This window comes from Ambystoma mexicanum, chromosome 2q, assembly GCF_040938575.1.
Source record: "Ambystoma mexicanum isolate Mex_15411 chromosome 2q, UKY_AmexF1_1, whole genome shotgun sequence".
NCBI classification, from domain to species: domain Eukaryota; kingdom Metazoa; phylum Chordata; class Amphibia; order Caudata; family Ambystomatidae; genus Ambystoma; species Ambystoma mexicanum.
This window is the reverse complement of record NC_090924.1, coordinates 548,384,333-548,404,749: the sequence shown is the minus strand read 5'-3', so window position 1 is coordinate 548,404,749 and position 20,417 is coordinate 548,384,333. Positions and strand designations below refer to the sequence as shown.

General features: G+C 46.0%; 1 protein-coding gene across 2 annotated transcripts in view; it reads left to right on the top strand.

The window, feature by feature from the left end:
• Window positions 1-20,417, top strand: part of CRHR2 (corticotropin releasing hormone receptor 2) — a 2,206,543-nt gene that overhangs the window by 151,215 nt on the left and 2,034,911 nt on the right. Inside the window, exon 1 of one of the 2 annotated variants that reach the window (XM_069647698.1) lies at window positions 18,048-18,118. The exons of the other annotated variant lie outside the window; for it this stretch is intronic. Within the exon in view, the coding sequence (XP_069503799.1) occupies window positions 18,107-18,118 (12 nt within the window). The 5' untranslated portion in view covers window positions 18,048-18,106. Of the gene's footprint in view, window positions 1-18,047; window positions 18,119-20,417 lie in introns of those variants that run through there. 2 annotated transcript variants of the gene reach the window in all.

The following is a 20,417-nucleotide window of genomic DNA, read 5'->3' as shown; positions in this document are numbered from 1 at the left end:
GAAACCACCATTGGACTACCCACACAGTAGCCTGAAACCATTGGGAATGGCAATGCTGATTGCCAAAAGCAACCTAGAATTGTGGGGAATTCATTTTCTTAAATCCCAAAAATGGTTGCATTACCAGTACTCACCACTATCAGAAAGCCGGCGGTTTAAAACAACACCAGACTTTTTTTCTCTTTTTGTGTAAAACTGAATAACTGAACCCAAAGCAGGCCAAAGAAAGACTTACTGAGAGGTGGATCCAATGTAAAGTTATATTCTGAAGTGACTTGAAGGTTTATAACAAGATTGGCTGAGCTGTGGATTTCAGCAGTTTAAGTAAATTTGGACTGAAAGACACTAAAAACCTAAATGTTTAAAAGAAATGAGTGACCTACTTTTGAGTGTCACATAGGTTGCAATTGTTTAAATGTCATAGTTTTAAACTTGGAATCAGAATTCTAGCTGCATATGTAAAAATGGTTAGTTTTATTTGAATGCAGAAAACTGGGTAACTAAAAGTGACATTAGCTGGGGCCTGGCTTAAGGAACTGAATTCTGCCCACCAGCTACCCCGGACAGGAGTTGAGACTTGCACTACAGCTGTGTTCCCAGGCCAGCTGCCTTTTGCTGTTCCCACCAAAAGGGATCTGACACTTCTCTGATTGAATTACCTGGGCTCTGCAGGAAATTGAAAAACGCCCTGTCCTGACTCAGGCAAATGTTTTATTGGTGAGAGTCGTAAATGTGGCTTCCTCCTGGAAGGAAAGGGGAGGAGCACTGCATGTGATAGCAAGCTGGCTTTGCAGAAACTGGGATGGGGAAAAACTGGAGACACAGGCTGAGGTTGGGAGAAAGTGCAAAAACTGGTTTCTGTACCATGTGACCTGAAACCACACCCCTCTGTAGCCAGAATATGGTTTTAGAAAAAGATGAATAACTCATAGTACGGACTTGTCATGATTATTTAAATGATACCATAATTCTTGTGATTTTTCTGCCCACATTTTAAGAGGTTTTTAGAACCGGTGGCATGATCTGGGGGAAAGCTAGCAGTTAAGAGGGTATTACTTAAAATGTATGCATGTTAAAAGTCTGATACTTCATCAATCAATGCCTGCATGCCTTGCACACATTTGGGTAAATTTGAGTAAGAATCTGATATTGGTAACCTGACCAAAAAGTGCAAATGTTGCCATTTCTGAATGCAAGCTCCCAGGAAGAGCAGATTTGGACAGGGTATACCTCCTGTGATATGTGATGGGTGCATGTAATTTTAAACAAATGTGTACCTGTGCAAATATATCTTTTGGGTCAAAATATAGATTGTGTGTAATTTGACAGGGGTGGGTTCTCTGTATCATAAACAGACCTCATCATGATGACACTTCATTTCATTCCCCCAATCAAGGGGAAGAGGATGAAGTGGCCAATGACAAGTGGAGAGGGGTAGGGCCTAGGAAGCTAGCCTTTCCACCCATTTTCAAAACACATAAAAGCAGACAGTCAGGACAGATAGGGACATTCAATTCCATTTGCTGCGGAGCATGCTGCCGGACCATACAACATCCAGAGATCCAGACTTCAAATCCATCAATCTCCAGAATCCAGAGAGGCTAGACCAGAGAGAGCAGAGCTGACCCAGACCACTGTTAGCAGAACCAGAGAGCTGACCCAGATCACTGTGAAGTGCCGAGACCAGACCAGAGTCCAGTCTAAAACCTGACCAGATCCGTGGCGAGGCCTAATTCAAAAATATATTGTGAGTACCTAGCAGAACTGTGCAGAACCAATCTCTTAGTTAAAATAATATAATTCAATCTATTTTAATCTAAGTAGAACTGCCTAAAAGCTGTCACCTGTCATTTCTAGTTGCTAGCTGTCACTTGTCACTTTGAACTTTAAAATTTCAAATCTGAAAAACGACCTTTACCATATCGCTCATATCTCCGTGACCGTTTGTCTTAGAGACTTGCAGTAACTTTCCTCTGAAAGCTGGGAATCTTGGCTTTTCAAGGAACCTAGAACCGATTCTCTATACTTTTGCCGCAATCACGAATTCACCACGATTTGCAAATTTCTCCACGTGTGAAAACAGCAGTTTCCTTGCTAAAAATTTGTTTGCCTCTTAAGAACCATCCCTGAATCATTGCTAGAGTGAGCCTGGACTAATCTTAACTTGACACCACTCACCCTGAACCTCTAGAGGGAATTAAAAGCATTTTAGCATATTTTTCACTTCATTGCCAGCACATATAAAAGCATTTTGGGCCTGTGTTTCCAACTTCTGTATTCTAAGCTTGCTGGGGTGAACTGAATTACATTTGATTGCATTTCTGAGAACTGTGTGCTTTCCTTCCATTTCCTTGCATTGCATAAAGGGGGGAGGGAATTGCCAGAGAAAAGTGATTACATTGTTTTGTTGAAATCATATTGAGTATTTCTATACTGCATTTCATTCATTCAACCTTGCATTTCCTTGAACCCTATAAAGCATTCTCTACCACATTATTCTTCTGTCCCTATTTACCAGTGTTGCTATCTTATCCATCCTATAACCACTCATCATTGATTATAAAGAAGTGTGCTAGTGCCGGACTATCCATTATTGATTACTGCTCAGATTAAGTGTGATATTCAATTATTAATTTATTATAAAGTGTGATATATATATCTATTGTTTAAATTATCAAATAAACCTTTAAACTTGCAAAACAGAACTACTTCTTGGCTCAGTGGGGTCAGGGGGATTCCAAGAGAGGGGTGTTATATAGGGGTAGTCATCCAGAACGCATGAACTGGACATAAAGATATATTATTAAGGGTTTCCATTCAGTATCCCAGACTAGGCATTGACTCAGCTGTAGTGTTGAATTGAATCCTCTTACAAATTGGGGGCTCGAGCGGGACGTTTGGGTTAGATCTATCACTTGTGCAGATTAATACAGTGTGCCAGCTGACCAGATACACATATCCGGTCGGATCACTACGCTGTGTTACGCTGTAAAGCACTCCTCAAAGGAACGCTCTAAGGAAAAGGTCTGTTTTGCAAAAATAAAACACAAACTTCTGTAAGTCAGGAAGGAACTCAAATTCCAGAATGACGACCTTAGTAGACATGAAAATAGCCAGAGAGCACTTCTTACATAAGTTATTTGTGAGAGGTGAGTGGACTCATCAGGACCAGACGGTCTGGTTGCAGGCAATCGCACCCCAGATCACTGAAACAGGGTCAGATATATGGAGAGATCAGGGTCCCTTACATGTGGCCCTGAGTGAACTATACATGGCTCCTAAAGCTAAGGATGAACAAGACAAGATGGTTAGGATAGCGGCATACCTGTACCTATATATGGGAGACATGCAGGATAAATGTACTGAAAGCCAAGATCTGGCGAATAAGCGACAGATGGCGTTAGAGAAGGTCCAATCTGACCTGGTCTCTTCTGAGCAGAGGCTGCAGGGGAGCCAGGAGTCAGAAAATGAGAGTAGACAGCACATCATTAAAATAAAGAGGGACATCCTGCAACAGGAAAAGGCTGACCAGGATACCAGATTTCTGGCCTTGCAGAAGGAGTACCAAGAAGGTTTGGACTCCCTACTGCAGAGCCAGAAAAAGCTGGAGCAACAGTTAGACTTCAATAGGGCATGTGCTGAGCAGGTAGTCACCCTGCAAAGCCACCTAGATAGGGAGAAGGCAGAGAGCAATAAACTGATTTTGAAAGACCTGGATACCCAGGCAGAGTTTGACCAGGAGCGCCAGAAAGCGGGTGCCTTCCAAAGGCAAAGGGACGACCTGGCGGCACAGATGCAGGCTCTTAGTCAGGAAAGGGATACCTTAGGCCAGGAAGTCTGCCACTTAAAAAGGAAAATGGAAGAAAATCACCTGGCCCTCCAGGGACTGGGTGACCTCCAAAAAGAACACCAGAACTTGTTAGAGCACACCAGGAAGGTGGAGGATGCTCTGGCAAGAAAGGAGCAGGCCAATAGGGACACAGCTCAGGAGGTAACCCTCCTGCAGCAAAGACTGGCCCAGTGCTCCAGGACCAATCAGGAAACGCAGAGAGAGAATGAGGCTCTCTGCCAGCACAATGATAGGCTCCAACAACAGTTAGCGATGCAGGAGAGACTGATAGAGTCTAATAAGGCCTTAACTGAGGAACTGAAGGCGCAGCCTCTTGCATTGCAACAGGGAGAAGGGGCGGATAGAGATGAGGTTCGCTGGGAAAGAGAAACTCCTGAGCATAACCCCAGGAGCCCTAGTACCAGAGGCCTTTATTTCTCTCAGTCCCTGGACTCTGCCACCCCCATGTCCCCTGGCGCACATGAGCACAGGGCCACAGGGATTGCAGATTACTATCCAGCCAGAAGCATGGGGCTCATAGGCCAGTAGCACCCAGGAATGGAGGGGCGGGCATCCGGGTATGGGCACCCAAGCACAGTGCAATTTGATGGGGAACCCCAGGTGAGTAGGCCCATTAAGGGCATCCTGAAAACCTCTGCCCAGTTAGGTCAGTGGGGGGGGTACCCATCACATCCTGGCAGCAAAGAGGAATCTGAAGACTCCTCTGAACGGCGCAGGACACAGGAGACCAGGTCCCCACATTCTGCCAGCCATTCCCAGGCTCGCAGAATCAGGGAAAACCTGGAAGATCAGACAGGAACCTCTGGGAGCAGTGCCTCTGAGTCAGAGGATGAATGGACCAGGGTTACCCGAACCAAAAAGGCCAATAAGGCAAAAAGGGCCTTGCTTAAGGACCCATTGAAGCAAATAAAGGCAATAAGGAGTGTTATCACGCCTTATCATAAGAACGCCAAGTATTCCGTATGGGAACACTTGGAGCTCTATGAGCAAATGATGGAGACTTTCCATTTGAAGGACAGCAGTAGCTGCATCCAGTACGTCAAATGGACATTCTCACCAGAATACTCCAGTTTCTTTGCGGGGCTGGAGGACCAAAATCATTTAAGATGGTCCACCTATAAGGCGGCCATCTTGAAACAATTTTCTGTTCACAGAAATCCTCAAGAGGCTCGCAAGGCAGCCTACAATTTGCAATGTGGGGAGGATCAGGCCCCACAAGAATTCGTGCAAGAACTGAAACGTGCCTTTGCGCAGACCACCAGAAGTGTGCGCACAGACAGCAGAGAATTTGTTAATACTTTTTTCCATGCCTTGCCCAAATACATAATGACCCAGCTCGTGAGAGATTTTCATGAGAAAAGATCTTTAGAATGGGTCATTGAACAAGCCACCCGCATCTACGAGGTGCAGAAACCGGTGGAAAACAAAAACCAGCCCAAAAACCCCAAAACCAACAGCACCCCTGCTGCTGCCAAGGTGGCAGAGGTAAAGGTTGCCCCCGTTTTGGATTTGGAGATGGGGGGGCCTAAAAACCTACCTGCACCTAATAATGCTAGGCCCAGAAGGTCCTCGGGCCAGTCACAGACAGGGAGCCAAGGAGGCAGCCCCACAAATGGGGTCCCTCGCTCTCCTGATTATGTAAGTCCCCGTTACAAGGGAAATCGACCCATCTTGGGTTATGTGTGGACTCCTCCAGCCCAAGGGGGGGGATCCAGCCAAGCACCTAACCCAATGAACTTCCCTCCTAACTTCCCACCGGAGGGCAGAAATTCTCCAAATCCTGAGCAGAACTTTTTCCCCAGGTATCCACCCAATTTCCAGCCCCAAAATCATCCATCCTTCTTTCCCCAATTCCCTGAGCCCAGACAACCTAATCCGGGAGAGGGGAGGCCAAGGGTGGAGGGGTACCAAAATCTTCCCAACCAGGGGTACTACCAAAGAAGGGATAGCTACCCTTCCCGGGATCAGCCCAGGGGAGAAAACAGGGCCCCTTATCAGCCTGAGCGGGTTTCCCAGTTAGAGCGCCAGGTTCAAAACATGGCGCGGGATGTGGGTCACATACTGAGGGCTCAGCAGAACCCTCAGACCGGCATGCCGGCGCAGAACGCACCCAACTCTGGACCTGGTGCTCCAGAACAATGACGGGGGCAGCACCCCGATAACTCACCGGTTCCCAGGGAGGAGGCACAAAGGGAAGGGGGGTGTAAAGCCTTGGAGGAAGCTTCCTTCCTCACTTGTAAACAGCCCCTGGAAACCCAGGAACCGGAAACAAAATCTCTTGCCCCTGAAAGTCTGCCTCCTAAGGAGCAGAGGGGGGGTAGGAGAAACAAAAGACCCAAACATACTCAGTTTGAGGAGGAGGTACAGATCTTCCAATCTGAGGGAGAGGGATCCTCAGAGGATCCTGGGAAAAGTATCTTCTCCTTCAGAGAGGGGGGAACTCCTCCCAAAGAAAAATGGGTCCCTAGGGATGCAAATCCAGACTGGGGAGATGTGGAGACTGAGCTACCGCCGCCCACCATCTCATCCCAGAACCAACAGCAAGAAAATCCCCTGGTTCAAACCCATCCTGGTGACTGCCTCCAAAAAGGGGGGGGCGGCCCGGAACCGGAGCCAGGGGAACCCACAATGGCTCTGATCTCCAGTTGCCAACTTTTTCTTTCAGATTCCCAAGGCTCTCCACAGAATTCTGCCCAAATCTCTTCGCTAGCGATGTCCAAAACCAGAAAGTTAGCCCACCAATTGTCCAAAAATGTGCATTATCTGTGCCCCCTTGAGGAGAAGGAGGGAAGATACTATGCCCCGGTACAAGTACAGGGACAGGGTACAATCTTGGCACTGGTGGACACGGGATCTCAAGCTACCCTTCTATCCAGAAGGGCCTTTGATGAACTGAATGCAGGAAGGGGAGGGAATTACCAAATTCCTCTCACCTCACTTCCTGGACAACTCCAGAACTTTGACGGGAAGGAAATTCCCGTCGAGGGGACGGCAGATTTGGACATTAAAATTGGGCGACACAAGTTGAAACACCCGGTCATAGTTGTGACTCCAGAGGGCACCCCTTGTTTACTGGGGAATGACCTCCTGAGGAGGTTGTCACCCCTAATAGATTGCGTAAACAAGGTCCTCTGGACCCAGACTAGCCGACCAATAAAATTAAAACAGAGTGTCAACCATGTTAGTTTAAACGGCACCTGCCACATGGTTGAACAAAAATCTGACCAAGTAGAATTTCACTTCCAGAATAGCCAAATTCCAGACGTGACAGTAATAGCAGTAGGACAACAGACTGGTGATGGAGGGTCCTCTCTATTTCTGAAAATCAACCTTCCTTCCAGTCTAAAGTGGTACTCCACGCTGGAAGGAAACACTCTGAGATTCTATACTAATCCACAATCAGAAACTCCCACTCCTATAGTCCAGAAAGATGTGAAATCAGCTCAGAGCCTGGCTGATATTCAGCAAATTGGAGAGCAGTTGTTCATCCCTGTCCAGTTAAATGATAGGAAGGACTCTGTTCTCACCCGAGTGTGTGTGAGCAACGGTAAGAGCTTCATCAGCGAAGCCATGTTCCACCAACTCCCAAAAGATCCAGCCATTCCCACATTCAAACTGATAGACAAATGGGAAATGGACCTGGAAGCACCTAATTCCAAACATCTCCTGCCAAGCAGGTGTATGCTCAAAATCTCCATTGGCAACAAGAGCATAGTCCATAATTTTTGGGCCGTGCGAGACGTTACTGCCGCCTTTTACTTAGGCAGTGACATTCTCAATCGCTTTGACATTAGTTTGGACCTAATAAACTTCAAAGCTTGGTCCTGGTTAGCGGATAATTCCATGGGCTTTGATGATCCAGAAAAAGCATTTAGGTCAGCTCAATTGCTACCTTATGCAGTTGAAATTCAGATCAAAGAGGAAGTCACCATCCCAGAAAGGACCCGACAATTCTCCCTGGAAGTGAAAGTTAAAAGAGGACAATATTTGCAAAACCCTGATGCTTACATACATCTAAACGCTTCTCTCCAACAGCAAGGGTTGGGGGTAAACCCAACACCATTAGTCAACATAGAACATGTCACCATTCTAATAGAGGTGGATAACAGCGACTTAAAGAGTATTACTCTAGCCGCAGGCACCATTATTGGAATGGCGGTTGATGACCGACATTTTTCCATCGATTTAGGTAATGAACTGTTAGGACCAATCCCCAAGGACTGTTTTGACAGTGACAGTGAGGAGAATACAACACCAGACTTGATTTTTACCCGGCATGGGGGGAACTTCCTGGTGTACAGTTCTTGCCCTTATGGTAAGGAAGATGTGACTTGTGACTTCAGGAGGGATGAGGTGATTTTCCAGGTCCATGAGGGCTGCCTTTCCCACCTGAAGCCTCCAGTCCAAATCAGCACTCTGACCAGGGACCTCTCCACCCAGCTGGAGGAGGCCGCTGAGATAGCCAAACCAGAAGTCTTTTCAGGCTTCAGGCAGATGGTGGAAGAGAGAGTCAACCTAGCTGATGCCTGTGTGACTCTGGAACAAAAGCAAAAGTTGAAACAAGTTTTCTTGGATTTCCAAGATCTCTTTGCGGTAGACTCATATGACTGTGGTCGCACTGACATCCACACAACAACAATCCCCACAGACCCTGGCATGACTCCAGTGTATGTGAAGCAATATCGTTTGCCTCTCGCATCCATGGAGTCCCTTACTGAAATAATTAAGAACCTTGAGTCCCGGGGAATAATCCGTCCAGTTCACAGCACCTTCAATAATCCGGTGCTGGGAATATTGAAGCCAAACGGCCAGTGGAGACTCTGCGCCAACCTCAGGGAGCTCAACAAACGGGTCCATACTTCCCGATGGCCTCTGCCCTACATTGACCAAGGGCTGGCCCAGATCCAGGGGTCACAGGTATTCACTGCAATAGACCTGACCAATGGATACTGGACTGTGCCTGTCAGTAGGGAGGACCAATACAAGCTGGCTTTTACCTTTGGGGGCCAGCAATACACATGGACCCGGACTCCCTTCGGATACCTCAACTCCGGCAATGAATTCAACATTTTCCTACACAAGGCCATGCCCGACCTGGGTGCAAGGGGTAACCTGGCTTATGTAGATGATGTCCTCATCAAAAGTTCATCTGTGGAGGAACACATAGCGGAGATCCGTTATGTTCTGACCCAGTTGAGGGCCGCCGGAGCAAAACTTTCCTTTCAGAAAGCACAGTGGTGTAGAACCCGTGTTAATTTCTTGGGGCATGAGATTACTCCTCAGGGTCTCTGTCCCCAGGAAAAGAAAGTGGAAGCACTTCAGAAACTGAAAGACCCCACAACTCTGCGGGAACTAAGGAGCCTCCTTGGACTGACTAATTACAGCAGAAAGTTCATTGAGGGCTACGCAGAGATCACCAGGCCCCTGATTCATCTCCTGAAGGGGGGGGGTCAAGTGGGAATGGGTCCAGAACAAGCCGAGGCAGTAAAACAACTCAAAATAAGCCTCTCACAAGCGCCTTGCCTAGCTTACCCTGTCAGAAACAAGGAGTTCTTCCTGGAGACGGGGTTCTCTAATACGTGCTTGACAGCAGTATTATACCAAAAGCATGACAAGGTCAATAAAGTAATCTCCTATGCGAGCAAAACTTTATCCTCTGTGGAGGAAAAATTCAACGATTGTGAGAAGGCACTCCTGGCAACGGTGTGGGCATTGAAGAATTACCGCCCGTTTATCCAGGGGGAACACATCATAGTGGAGACTCCACACCAGCCTCTGCAATATCTCCAAAGTGACAGAATCCGGGCCGGAAATGTGAGTAATTCCTGAATTACTTCCTGGATTCTGTCAATGCAAGGCTTTCCTGTGGAGGTCAGATATGGCCAAAACAAGAAGAGTCCCCTCGCGCAAGGTCTGGCTGATTTGCATGATTATGTCAGAGAAAACTGTCTCGAGGACGAAAGTCTAAAGATAAAGGACAACATGGAGGCATACCTTAATTCCCCACACAAAGTCTTTGAAGAGGACAAGTGTGAGGGAATGCCCACTGTCTATGTGGATGGATGCTCTTACCATGTTGACAACGACGGGGAGAAAGAACTGGTGGCTAGCGTAGGGAATGCATGGGTGAAGGTGTTCCCAGAACCCTCCGCTGGATACAAAATTGGTCCCCGAAGTAGTCAGGTGGCAGAATTGATGGCGGTGCATCAGGCCATCCTCACTGCTGTCCAGCATCAACTCCACGAACTGGTCATAATCACAGATTCGGATTATGTAAGGAACGGGTTCGTGGAGCACCTGGTTAATTGGAAAACCAGAGGCATGTTATGTGCTAATAACAAACCCTTGAAACATGGGAAGTTGATCCAAAACATTGATGATCTGGTCACCTCGAATGAGATGACCATCTATTGGAAAAAGATCAAGGGTCATTCCAAAGTAGAGGGACCAGACAAAACTGGAAACGACTTAGCTGATCAGCTGGCCAAAACCGGGGCCATCCAAGGGGATCTAATTGAGATTGAGTCCCTGTTGGGGGAAATCCAGGTCACTGCTATCACTAGGTCCCAGACAAATGCTCACAACGACCTTTCAATTGCACAATGGAGTAAGGAGACCCCTGATGCTGATTTGATTACAGCTCAGAAGGGGGATCCAATTATTGGTAAGTTTTACCAACACCTTGAGGACCCTGAGAACTTTCCCCTGACGGATACCGAATATATTGGGAAAGAGGACCTAAGAGTGTTGATGAAATGTCCAAAAATGTTCCGAATCCAAGACGGTTTGCTGGTAAGGAAATCCAAAGCTGGCCACATTCAGTGGGTGGTTCCTACCTCATTCCGAAGCCTGATGTTAAGTCACGCCCATGATGCGGCCACCGCCGGTCATAGGGGTTTTCACACAACATTGGAAATCTTAAGAGAGGTTGCATACTGGCCACACATGGGGCAGGACCTCGACCAATACTTGAAGGGGTGTCTTGTGTGTGCACAATTTCAGCCATCATCCCTCACGCACCGTGCGCCTCTCCAAAAGAGGGTGATGACACTGCCATGGTCAGATTTACAAATCGACTTTGTAGGCCCTGTGATTCGCTCGACTAGAGGAAACAAGTACATGTTGACCGTTACATGCTTGTTTACCAAGTGGGTGGAATGTCTCCCAGCCCCAAATTGCAAGGCAGAAACTGCAGCTGCCCTGATGATTAACCACATCTTTTCCCGTTTCGGTCTACCTCAAAGGATTGAGTCAGACAGGGGTAGCCACTTCACCAGTGAAGTAATGACAAAGATGTGGGAGATACTGGGGGTCAAAAGGAAGTTGCATATTGCTTACCGGCCAGCTCCTTCTGGGGCAGTAGAGAGATATAACCGAACCATTGTGAGCATATTAAAGAAGTTTGTGGCAGATTCTGGGCCAAGTTGGGATATCCGATTACCTCTGGTCCTAATGGCCATCAGATCTACCCCTTCATCTGCAACCAAAATGTCACCATTTGAGTTGATGACTGGGCGCAAGATGGTGCTTCCTCAGCATTTGCTCTACAGGACCCAAGAGCAGACACTGATAAATGCCTCCACAACTCATGAGTATGTGGAGAATTTAAGGAAACACCTTCAACATGCTTTTGCTTATGCTCAGCGGAATCTAGAAAGATCAGCTGATAGCATGAAGACCCACTATGACCTGAAAACTTCCAGGAAGGAATATCAGGTGGGGGACCGGGTCTATCTATACAATTTCCAAAGGAACCAGGCCAAACAGCGAAAATTTTTGCCTACATGGAAGGGACACTTTGAGATTATAGACAAAACCTCCCCTGTGGCCTACAAGATCCGCATCCCCAAAGGCGGTTTGGCAGAGGGGGAAGACAAGTGGGTCCACATAAACCAGTTGAAGTGTTGCCATCCGAGGCACACTCTGCAACAACTGGAGGAATCCTCTGGAATCCTAGAGGGTACTGTCTCAGATCAATTCAGTTCTAACTTAAAATATCCTCCATATCGCCTATCAAATTCTGAGTTTCTCAATGTGGGTGTTTTCATTTTTGAATGCAAAAAGAAATGTGCATGTCCATAGGTTTTGACTATAAATTTATATGCCACCCCACTATATCAATGGTGGGGGAAGAAATGTCCATGAATAGGTATTGCCGCTCTTCCTTTGTCGTCCTAGGAGAAAGAAAACCTGGAAACGGGCCAAGGAGGACGATCCGGAGACCGGGAGCAGAGACGCGGGGGGCCCAGTGTACCGCCCAATACTCCCATCAGGACCGGCGAGGAGAACCGATCGATCCGACCGGATGGAGGAAAAGATGCTGAACTGTGCCATCTATTGGAAGAAGATGAGGAAACATCCCAGGTCTTGCGAGTCCCATCAGTGAAACAGAATGGCCATCGCAAGAGGGGGGCTTGTGGGATGTTTTTATCCACGCATCCAAGCCCTACCTCAAAACTGTGCAGTACTGACATGGAAAACATCATGATGGCCAGAGATTCCCAGTAAATGCCCAGGGAAGTGCATGAAGAATAGGCTGCCACCCATTTTGCCGATGTTATGGGCACAGAAGGGCACTGCCTAAAACCACCATTGGACTACCCACACAGTAGCCTGAAACCATTGGGAATGGCAATGCTGATTGCCAAAAGCAACCTAGAATTGTGGGGAATTCATTTTCTTAAATCCCAAAAATGGTTGCATTACCAGTACTCACCACTATCAGAAAGCCGGCGGTTTAAAACAACACCAGACTTTTTTTCTCTTTTTGTGTAAAACTGAATAAATGAACCCAAAGCAGGCCAAAGAAAGACTTACTGAGAGGTGGATCCAATGTAAAGTTATATTCTGAAGTGACTTGAAGGTTTATAACAAGACTGGCTGAGCTGTGGATTTCAGCAGTTTAAGTAAATTTGGACTGAAAGACACTAAAAACCTAAATGTTTAAAAGAAATGAGTGACCTACTTTTGAGTGTCACATAGGTTGCAATTGTTTAAATGTCATAGTTTTAAACTTAGAATCAGAATTCTAGCTGCATATGTAAAAATGGTTAGTTTTATTTGAATTCAGAAAACTGGGTAACTAAAAGTGACATTAGCTGGGGCCTGGCTTAAGGAACTGAATTCTGCCCACCAGCTACCCCCGACAGGAGTTGAGACTTGCACTACAGCTGTGTTCCCAGGCCAGCTGCCTTTTGCTGTTCCCACCAAAAGGGATCTGACACTTCTCTGATTGAATTACCTGGGCTCTGCAGGAAATTGAACAAAGCCCTGTCCTGACTCAGGCAAATGTTTTATTGGTGAGAGTCGTAAATGTGGCTTCCTCCTGGAAGGAAAGGGAAGGAGCACTGCATGTGAGAGCAAGCTGGCTTGGCAGAAACTGGGAGGGGGAGAAACTGGAGACAGAGGCTGAGATTGAAGAAAGTGGAAAAACTGGTTTCTGTACCATGTGACCTGAAACCACACCCCTCTGTAGCCAGAATATGGTTTTAGAAAAAGATGAATAACTCATAGTACGGACTTGTCATGATTATTTAAATGATACCATAATTCTTGTGATTTTTCTGCCCACATTTTAAGAGGTTTTTAGAACCGGTGGCATGATCTGGGGGAAAGCTAGCAGTTAAGAGGGTATTACTTAAAATGTATGCATGTTAAAAGTCTGATATTTCATCAATCAATGCCTGCATGCCTTGCACACATTTGGGTAAATTTGAGTAAGAATCTGATATTGGTAACCTGACCAAAAAGTGCAAATGTTGCCATTTCTGAATGCAAGCTCCCAGGAAGAGCAGATTTGGACAGGGTATACCTCCTGTGATATGTGATGGGTGCATGTAATTTTAAACAAATGTGTACCTGTGCAAATATGTCTTTTGGGTCAAAATATAGATTGTGTGTAATTTGACAGGGGTGGGTTCTCTGTATCATAAACAGACCTCATCATGATGACACTTCATTTCATTCCCCCAATCAAGGGGAAGAGGATGAAGTGGCCAATGACAAGTGGAGAGGGGTAGGGCCTAGGAAGCTAGCCTTTCCACCCATTTTCAAAACACATAAAAGCAGACAGTCAGGACAGATAGGGACATTCAATTCCATTTGCTGCGGAGCATGCTGCCGGACCATACAACATCCAGAGATCCAGACTTCAAATCCATCAATCTCCAGAATCCAGAGAGGCTAGACCAGAGAGAGCAGAGCTGACCCAGACCACTGTTAGCAGAACCAGAGAGCTGACCCAGATCACTGTGAAGTGCCAAGACCAGACCAGAGTCCAGTCTAAAACCTGACCAGATCCGTGGCGAGGCCTAATTCAAAAATATATTGTGAGTACCTAGCAGAACTGTGCAGAACCAATCTCTTAGTTAAAATAATATAATTCAATCTATTTTAATCTAAGTAGAACTGCCTAAAAGCTGTCACCTGTCATTTCTAGTTGCTAGCTGTCACTTGTCACTTTGAACTTTAAAATTTCAAATCTGAAAAACGACCTTTACCATATCACTCATATCTCCGTGACCGTTTGTCTTAGAGACTTGCAGTAACTTTCCTCTGAAAGCTGGGAATCTTGGCTTTTCAACGAACCTAGAACCGCATTCCGATTCTCTATACTTTTGCCGCAATCGCGAAAAACGCACTCACGAATGTACCGCGATTTGCAAATTTCTCCACGTGCGAAAACAGCAGTTTCCTTGCTTAAAATTCGTTTGCCTCTTAAGAACCATCCCTGAATCATTGCTAGAGTGAGCCTGGACTAATATTAACTTGACACCACTCACCCTGAACCTCTAGAGGGAATTAAAAGCATTTTAGCATATTTTTCACTTCATTGCCAGCACATATAAAAGCATTTTGGGCCTGTGTTTCCAACTTCTGTAGTCTAAGCTTGCTGGGGTGAACTGAATTACATTTGATTGCATTTCTGAGAACTGTGTGCTTTCCTTCCATTTCCTTGCATTGCATAAAGGGGGGAGGGGATTGCCAGAGAAAAGTGATTACATTGTTTTGTTGAAATCATATTGAGTATTTCTATACTGCATTTCATTCATTCAACCTTGCATTTCCTTGAACCCTATAAAGCATTCTCTACCACATTATTCTTCTGTCCCTATTTACCAGTGTTGCTATCTTATCCATCCTATAACCACTCATCATTGATTATAAAGAAGTGTGCTAGTGCCGGACTATCCATTATTGATTACTGCTCAGATTAAGTGTGATATTAAATTATTAATTTATTATAAAGTGTGATATATATATCTATTGTTTAAATTATCAAATAAACCTTTAAACTTGCAAAACAGAACTACTTCTTGGCTCAGTGGGGTCAGGGGGATTCCAAGAGAGGGGTGTTAAATAGGGGTAGTCATCCAGAACGCATGAACTGGACATAAAGATATATTAATAAGGGTTTCCATTCAGTATCCCAGACTAGGCATTGACTTAGCTGTAGTGTTGAATTGAATCCTCTTACAGTACTGCACCTAAGCCCCTCAAGCTCGCATACACAGTCAACACAGTCTTCACTCCACCTCAAAGCATATCATTTGGTGGGTTTCATTATGGCTTCTTTAATACTTTTCAGTGCTTATTCCATCAAGTCTGAAACACTCAAACGCCTTACTCATCCTCAAAAACTCCCATTTTCTCAGAGAAATTTGGCACAAACTTAGCACAGAACTCCATGAGTACTATAAACGACCTCAACTGTTTTGCAGCCTACACACCTCCCTTATTGCCTTCACCAACTTTGCTGCAACACCTATTCAGTTACCACGTGCCCTAGGTACGTGACCTCATTTACCTTGAACTTGCACTTCTCCTTCTTCACAGTCAACCCCCCCTTCTGCAGAGTTTCCAAAACCTGCACTAACAACTTCTAATTTTCTTCCTCTTCCCATGCAGACACAAAGATGTCATCCTGAAAGCAATATATGCCCTTGGTCACTTTAAACAGATTTTCCATAATGCTCTGAAAAACCACAGACACCAAGCCAGAGGGCATACGCTTATACTGGTATGCACCCATCAGAGTTATGAATGACATAATGGGCCTCATTAGGAGTTTGGCGGTAGACGTGCCTGTATGGCAGGCACAGTTACCGCCAAACTCCCCTCTGGGTCCGGCACCCGCGAATGGGCAATTACCGGGCCATTACAAGTGTTGCAGCCAGGTAATTGCCCATTCGCATGTGCCGGTATTACAGGGCTCCCCATACCCATTCAGCCGCATAGGGCTGAATGGGGATGGGGAGCATGGATGCAGCGGCACTGGTGCTGGTGCAGCCACGGATTATGCTCGCGGGCGCCGCACAGCCCGCCAGGTCAGACCTGGTGGGCTGTCAGGCACCCGCGAGCAAAACTCATAGTTTGGCAGTACGGTGGCAGTCCTGCTCTGTGGAAGTGCTTACGGGGCTCTCTCAATGAACAAAAGTAGTGCAGTTTTTTTAATTTTCCAATATTTATACATTTCACCAAAGTCAAAAGGGTGAAAGGTGGTTAATGAGGAATTCTGGAGAAACATTCCTATCTTCAAACCATGGGTGTGAGGATAACGAAGAACTCTCCCTCTATCTCTGTAAACAAAATAATGGATTCTTGTGACTGGCAAAAGACGCACTCACGAGATGATACTGTCGCTAATTCTTCCATCGTACTTGTGAAAGTGGACTATTGAATGTAAAACATTGGTAGACCTTGATGATAAGCCTGAGGTAATTATGGGTGGTGTCAATAAAGTTATACATCAGACCCTCCATACATAAGTCCAAGGGAGGGGTTTCACTTTTTCATGGTGGTTAATTGAGCAGCTATTTGATAAAGGCAATATTATCCAACTTCCTAACAGAGATGTTGGGTTGTTCGTTTTCAGCCAGGACTGGGCTAATGATATATACATTTGACATGGGACAATATGTGGGGAGTTTAGTAATGCCCATGCGGCTAATGAAGCATGAGGGAACTCCTACTCCCCATGGGTCCCTGCTGAGAAAGCCAACAAAGGCCACTTACAAGCCAGCAGGACATGACTTGTGGATGTAGGCCTAAGAAGATCTTTTCAGGACTGGGCGATGCCCATCAGTGGAAGGCGTAGGCACTCTCAAAGGTAGCTACCATGGTGCCCAGTATGCCTCTCTTAGGTGTACGTGGGGATCTCATTTGTGTAGGAGGGGTGCATATGTTGACGGTGCTAGAGCCACATCCTTCTGCCACTTGGGTCCTCCAGTGATCACCTACATACATTATTGAAATTATTCTGTGCTTCTGCTACTCCTGCCATCGGCCTGAGGAGCCAGATGACCACTCTCCCAATATGGATGTTGTTGCCAAAGACTGGAGGGACTGCTCTATCACACACTCCACGCTCCTTTGCAGCTCTTTTTTGGCTTAGGATGACTGACAAATGTGGATCAGTTACTAGTCATTGGGGAAGTCAGAGGATGCCATAGTCGGCCCTCATTGTTCTCAGCTTGGCTAGGGGGACCCCCCTGCCTGCTCTCAGCCACTAAGGCCCAGCCGACGCCATCTCACCATGGTACCACCCACACACGCACAACGCCTAGACAGAGACTTTGGATCAGTGAGAGTTCTATTGGGATGGGTTTGACAAACAAACAAATGAAAGTGTTATCCTCCCTATCGCCAATTCATCCAGTACATATCTGCAGAGACTATACACGTTGAGCGACTTCCTATCTTTTATTCCTTTCTTTTCAATATTTCTATTTCTTTTGCATTAGCTTTTGGTGCAGGTTTCCTTCTGAGCTGCTTTGCTCTTTCATGATTGGAGTGGAAAGGACCGTGAGCAGTAGTGCGCCTGTATCAAATACAGGGGCGTTGCTAGGGGGGGCTAAGGGGGCTATAGCCCCTGATCTTTTGGTTGTAGCCCCGGATTGAATCTCAGGAGCTACAGCCAAAAGACTAGCTAGCCCCCAGTCCCAACAGTTCCGACATCAGCTTAGCCCCGGGTCTTTTCCAGACCTAGCAACTCCCCTGATCAAATATATGACGTATGAAATGCCCTGACTCACCTACACCTGTTCCTCTGCCATACCTCAAGTCAGGGCTTTTAGAGCAGGTGAGCCCGACTCACGCCCACACCTGGGTGTGGATCACTTTTCATTCTTACTCCCCCGCAGGCGCCATCATTATCAAAAGGCACCTGTTGCGCGCTTTACAAGCAGTTTGTTTTAGTTTTCGCTGTTGCTCGAAGCTAGAAAGCATGCAGGTTCAAAGGCACCAGAAGGTCTGTGAATGCCTCCGTGGGTGAGTTGCCTGCCTGCTCGTGTGTGTGTGTGTGTGCCTGTGAGCGGGGCTTTCTTGGGGTGTTAGTGTTTGTGTCTTTCACTCGTACAGCATAGTTGCCCCTGTGCCTGATTCACATAGGGCATGATTAATGGATTTTTTTGGACTGTGCAAAGTGACTTTTCACTGGGGCAAAGCGACTCTACACTATCAACAACCCTGATTCATGGAACAGTGCAAAGTGTATTTTTGCCATGCAAAGTGACTTTGCACGCCAGAAATACACTTTGCACTGTCCCATGAATCAGAGTGGAGCAGTGCAAAGTATATGTTTACAGGGCAAAGTGACTTTGCACGCCAAAAATACACTTTGCACTGTTCCATGAATCAGGGTGAAGCAGTGCAAAGTGTATTTTTGCAGTGCAAAGTGACTTTGCACGCCAGAAATACACTTTGCACTGTTCCATGAATCAGAGTGGAGCAGTGCAAAGTATATGTTTACAGGGCAAAGTGACTTTGCACGCCACAAATACACTTTGCACTGTTCCATGAATCAGAGTGGAGCAGTGCAAATTGTATGTTTACAGGGCAAAGTGACTTTACATGGCAAAAAATACGCTTTGCACTGTTGCATGAATCAGGGTGTTGGTTGGAAATTCACTTAACCGTTCCAAGAATCAGGGTGTTTGTTGGCAGTGCAAAGTTACTTTGCACCAGTGAAAAGTCACTTTGCATCATGCATAAAATTCCATGAATCAGGATAATGACAATCCCATTTAAAAACGCATTTGTAAATCACTCCCAATATCTTTTAAATGTATCAACGGCAGCAGAGCACTGAGACTGGGCATGAAGGTTGAGCTGCTGCAAGAATCAAAACTTGAATATTACATTTCATGTTCGCACTATTCATGATGCACCATTAAGAAGCAGTGCTGTTTAGGGTGTGCATGCACTCCCTGGTCTCAGTACTGATGGGTGAACTCGTTTAGGGATAAACCAAACCACCCACATTTTTTTTTTAGTTAAACAATTTTATTAAGATTCAGAGTTCGCAATTCATAACAGTGTCATAACAGACTTCAGTGGAACAAAACAGCTGTGGTTCGGGAACAGTGTTCTTTTAGAACTGAAACACATATAGTGTAAAAGATTCTGGCACAACTGACACAACCAGTAGTACTCAAGGCTTAGCAAACTTCAACTACTTATTCAAAATTCAACTCGTTGAACAGAAACCACACGATCATTGACTCCATGAGTTGCTCTTCCCGGTATAGAACACTTCTACACCTTAAGCCATACAAAGAGAATTGCAGGAGGTAAGAGAAGAGTAGAAAGAGACCACAGATGGGAGGAAAGAAATAATAGAGACGGATAGAGATAGAAAGGAATAGCGGAACAAGGTGCAATATAATACTTACAAAGATAATGCTGAATGTGTATATACATGTGCTATATATGATAGACATATACTTAGCTGACCAGCTGTAGATTCAGCACGTGTACAGTTATTAATTAGAGGCATTTGCATTAAGCACCAGGTGTACCCTCCACTACCTTCGGTCTCTCCCAGTGGATATCAGGTTCTAGTATTGAGGAACTCTTCAAAGTGTTGCCATGATGCGTCACTTGGGCACGAGCCGGGCATTTTCTTGATAATGTAGGTGTCCATACAGTGCAATTAGACCACCTGATTCCACCTTTACTGACAGATGGCAACGGTTCTTCCAGTTGGATGTTGTTACCTTAATCACAATAGCTATCAGCATGTGCAGTGTCCTCCCCTGGATCACCACTCCGCGAGAAGCCGGGTGCACGCTGCCCAGCAGAACAGCTTCCAGAGAGAAGGGGATACAGGTGCGGCAGATGTTCTGTATCTTCATCCATACAGCATCCCAAAATGTCCTTGAGCCGCTACATAAAAAGGACCCAACCTACCCCTCACCCATGACGCCTAACATGGCTGAAACATGTCTGGGGCTGCTTGTGGTCTCATGCAGAAGGGTTGTGACCTAGTAGTTCAGGCTGGACTGCCCATTTTGGGGCAGAGCCTAGCCTGATTTGCATATGGTCTTTCCCCTTCAGTAATGGTTTGGCAGGCTGAAAAACAATGGTCTGGATGGTTGCCCAGAACCGTGACAGTGGTTATGATTGATTCAAAACCTTCCAGCCATCACCTTTTGGTTTTGCTGTATCTTCGGCCATACACCATCCCAAAATGTCCTTGAGCCTCTACATCCAAAAAACATATGCATTAAGGAGACCTTTTCCTTTCCGCACGCCCAACACAGTTCGCAATCTGAATAATTTCTACCAT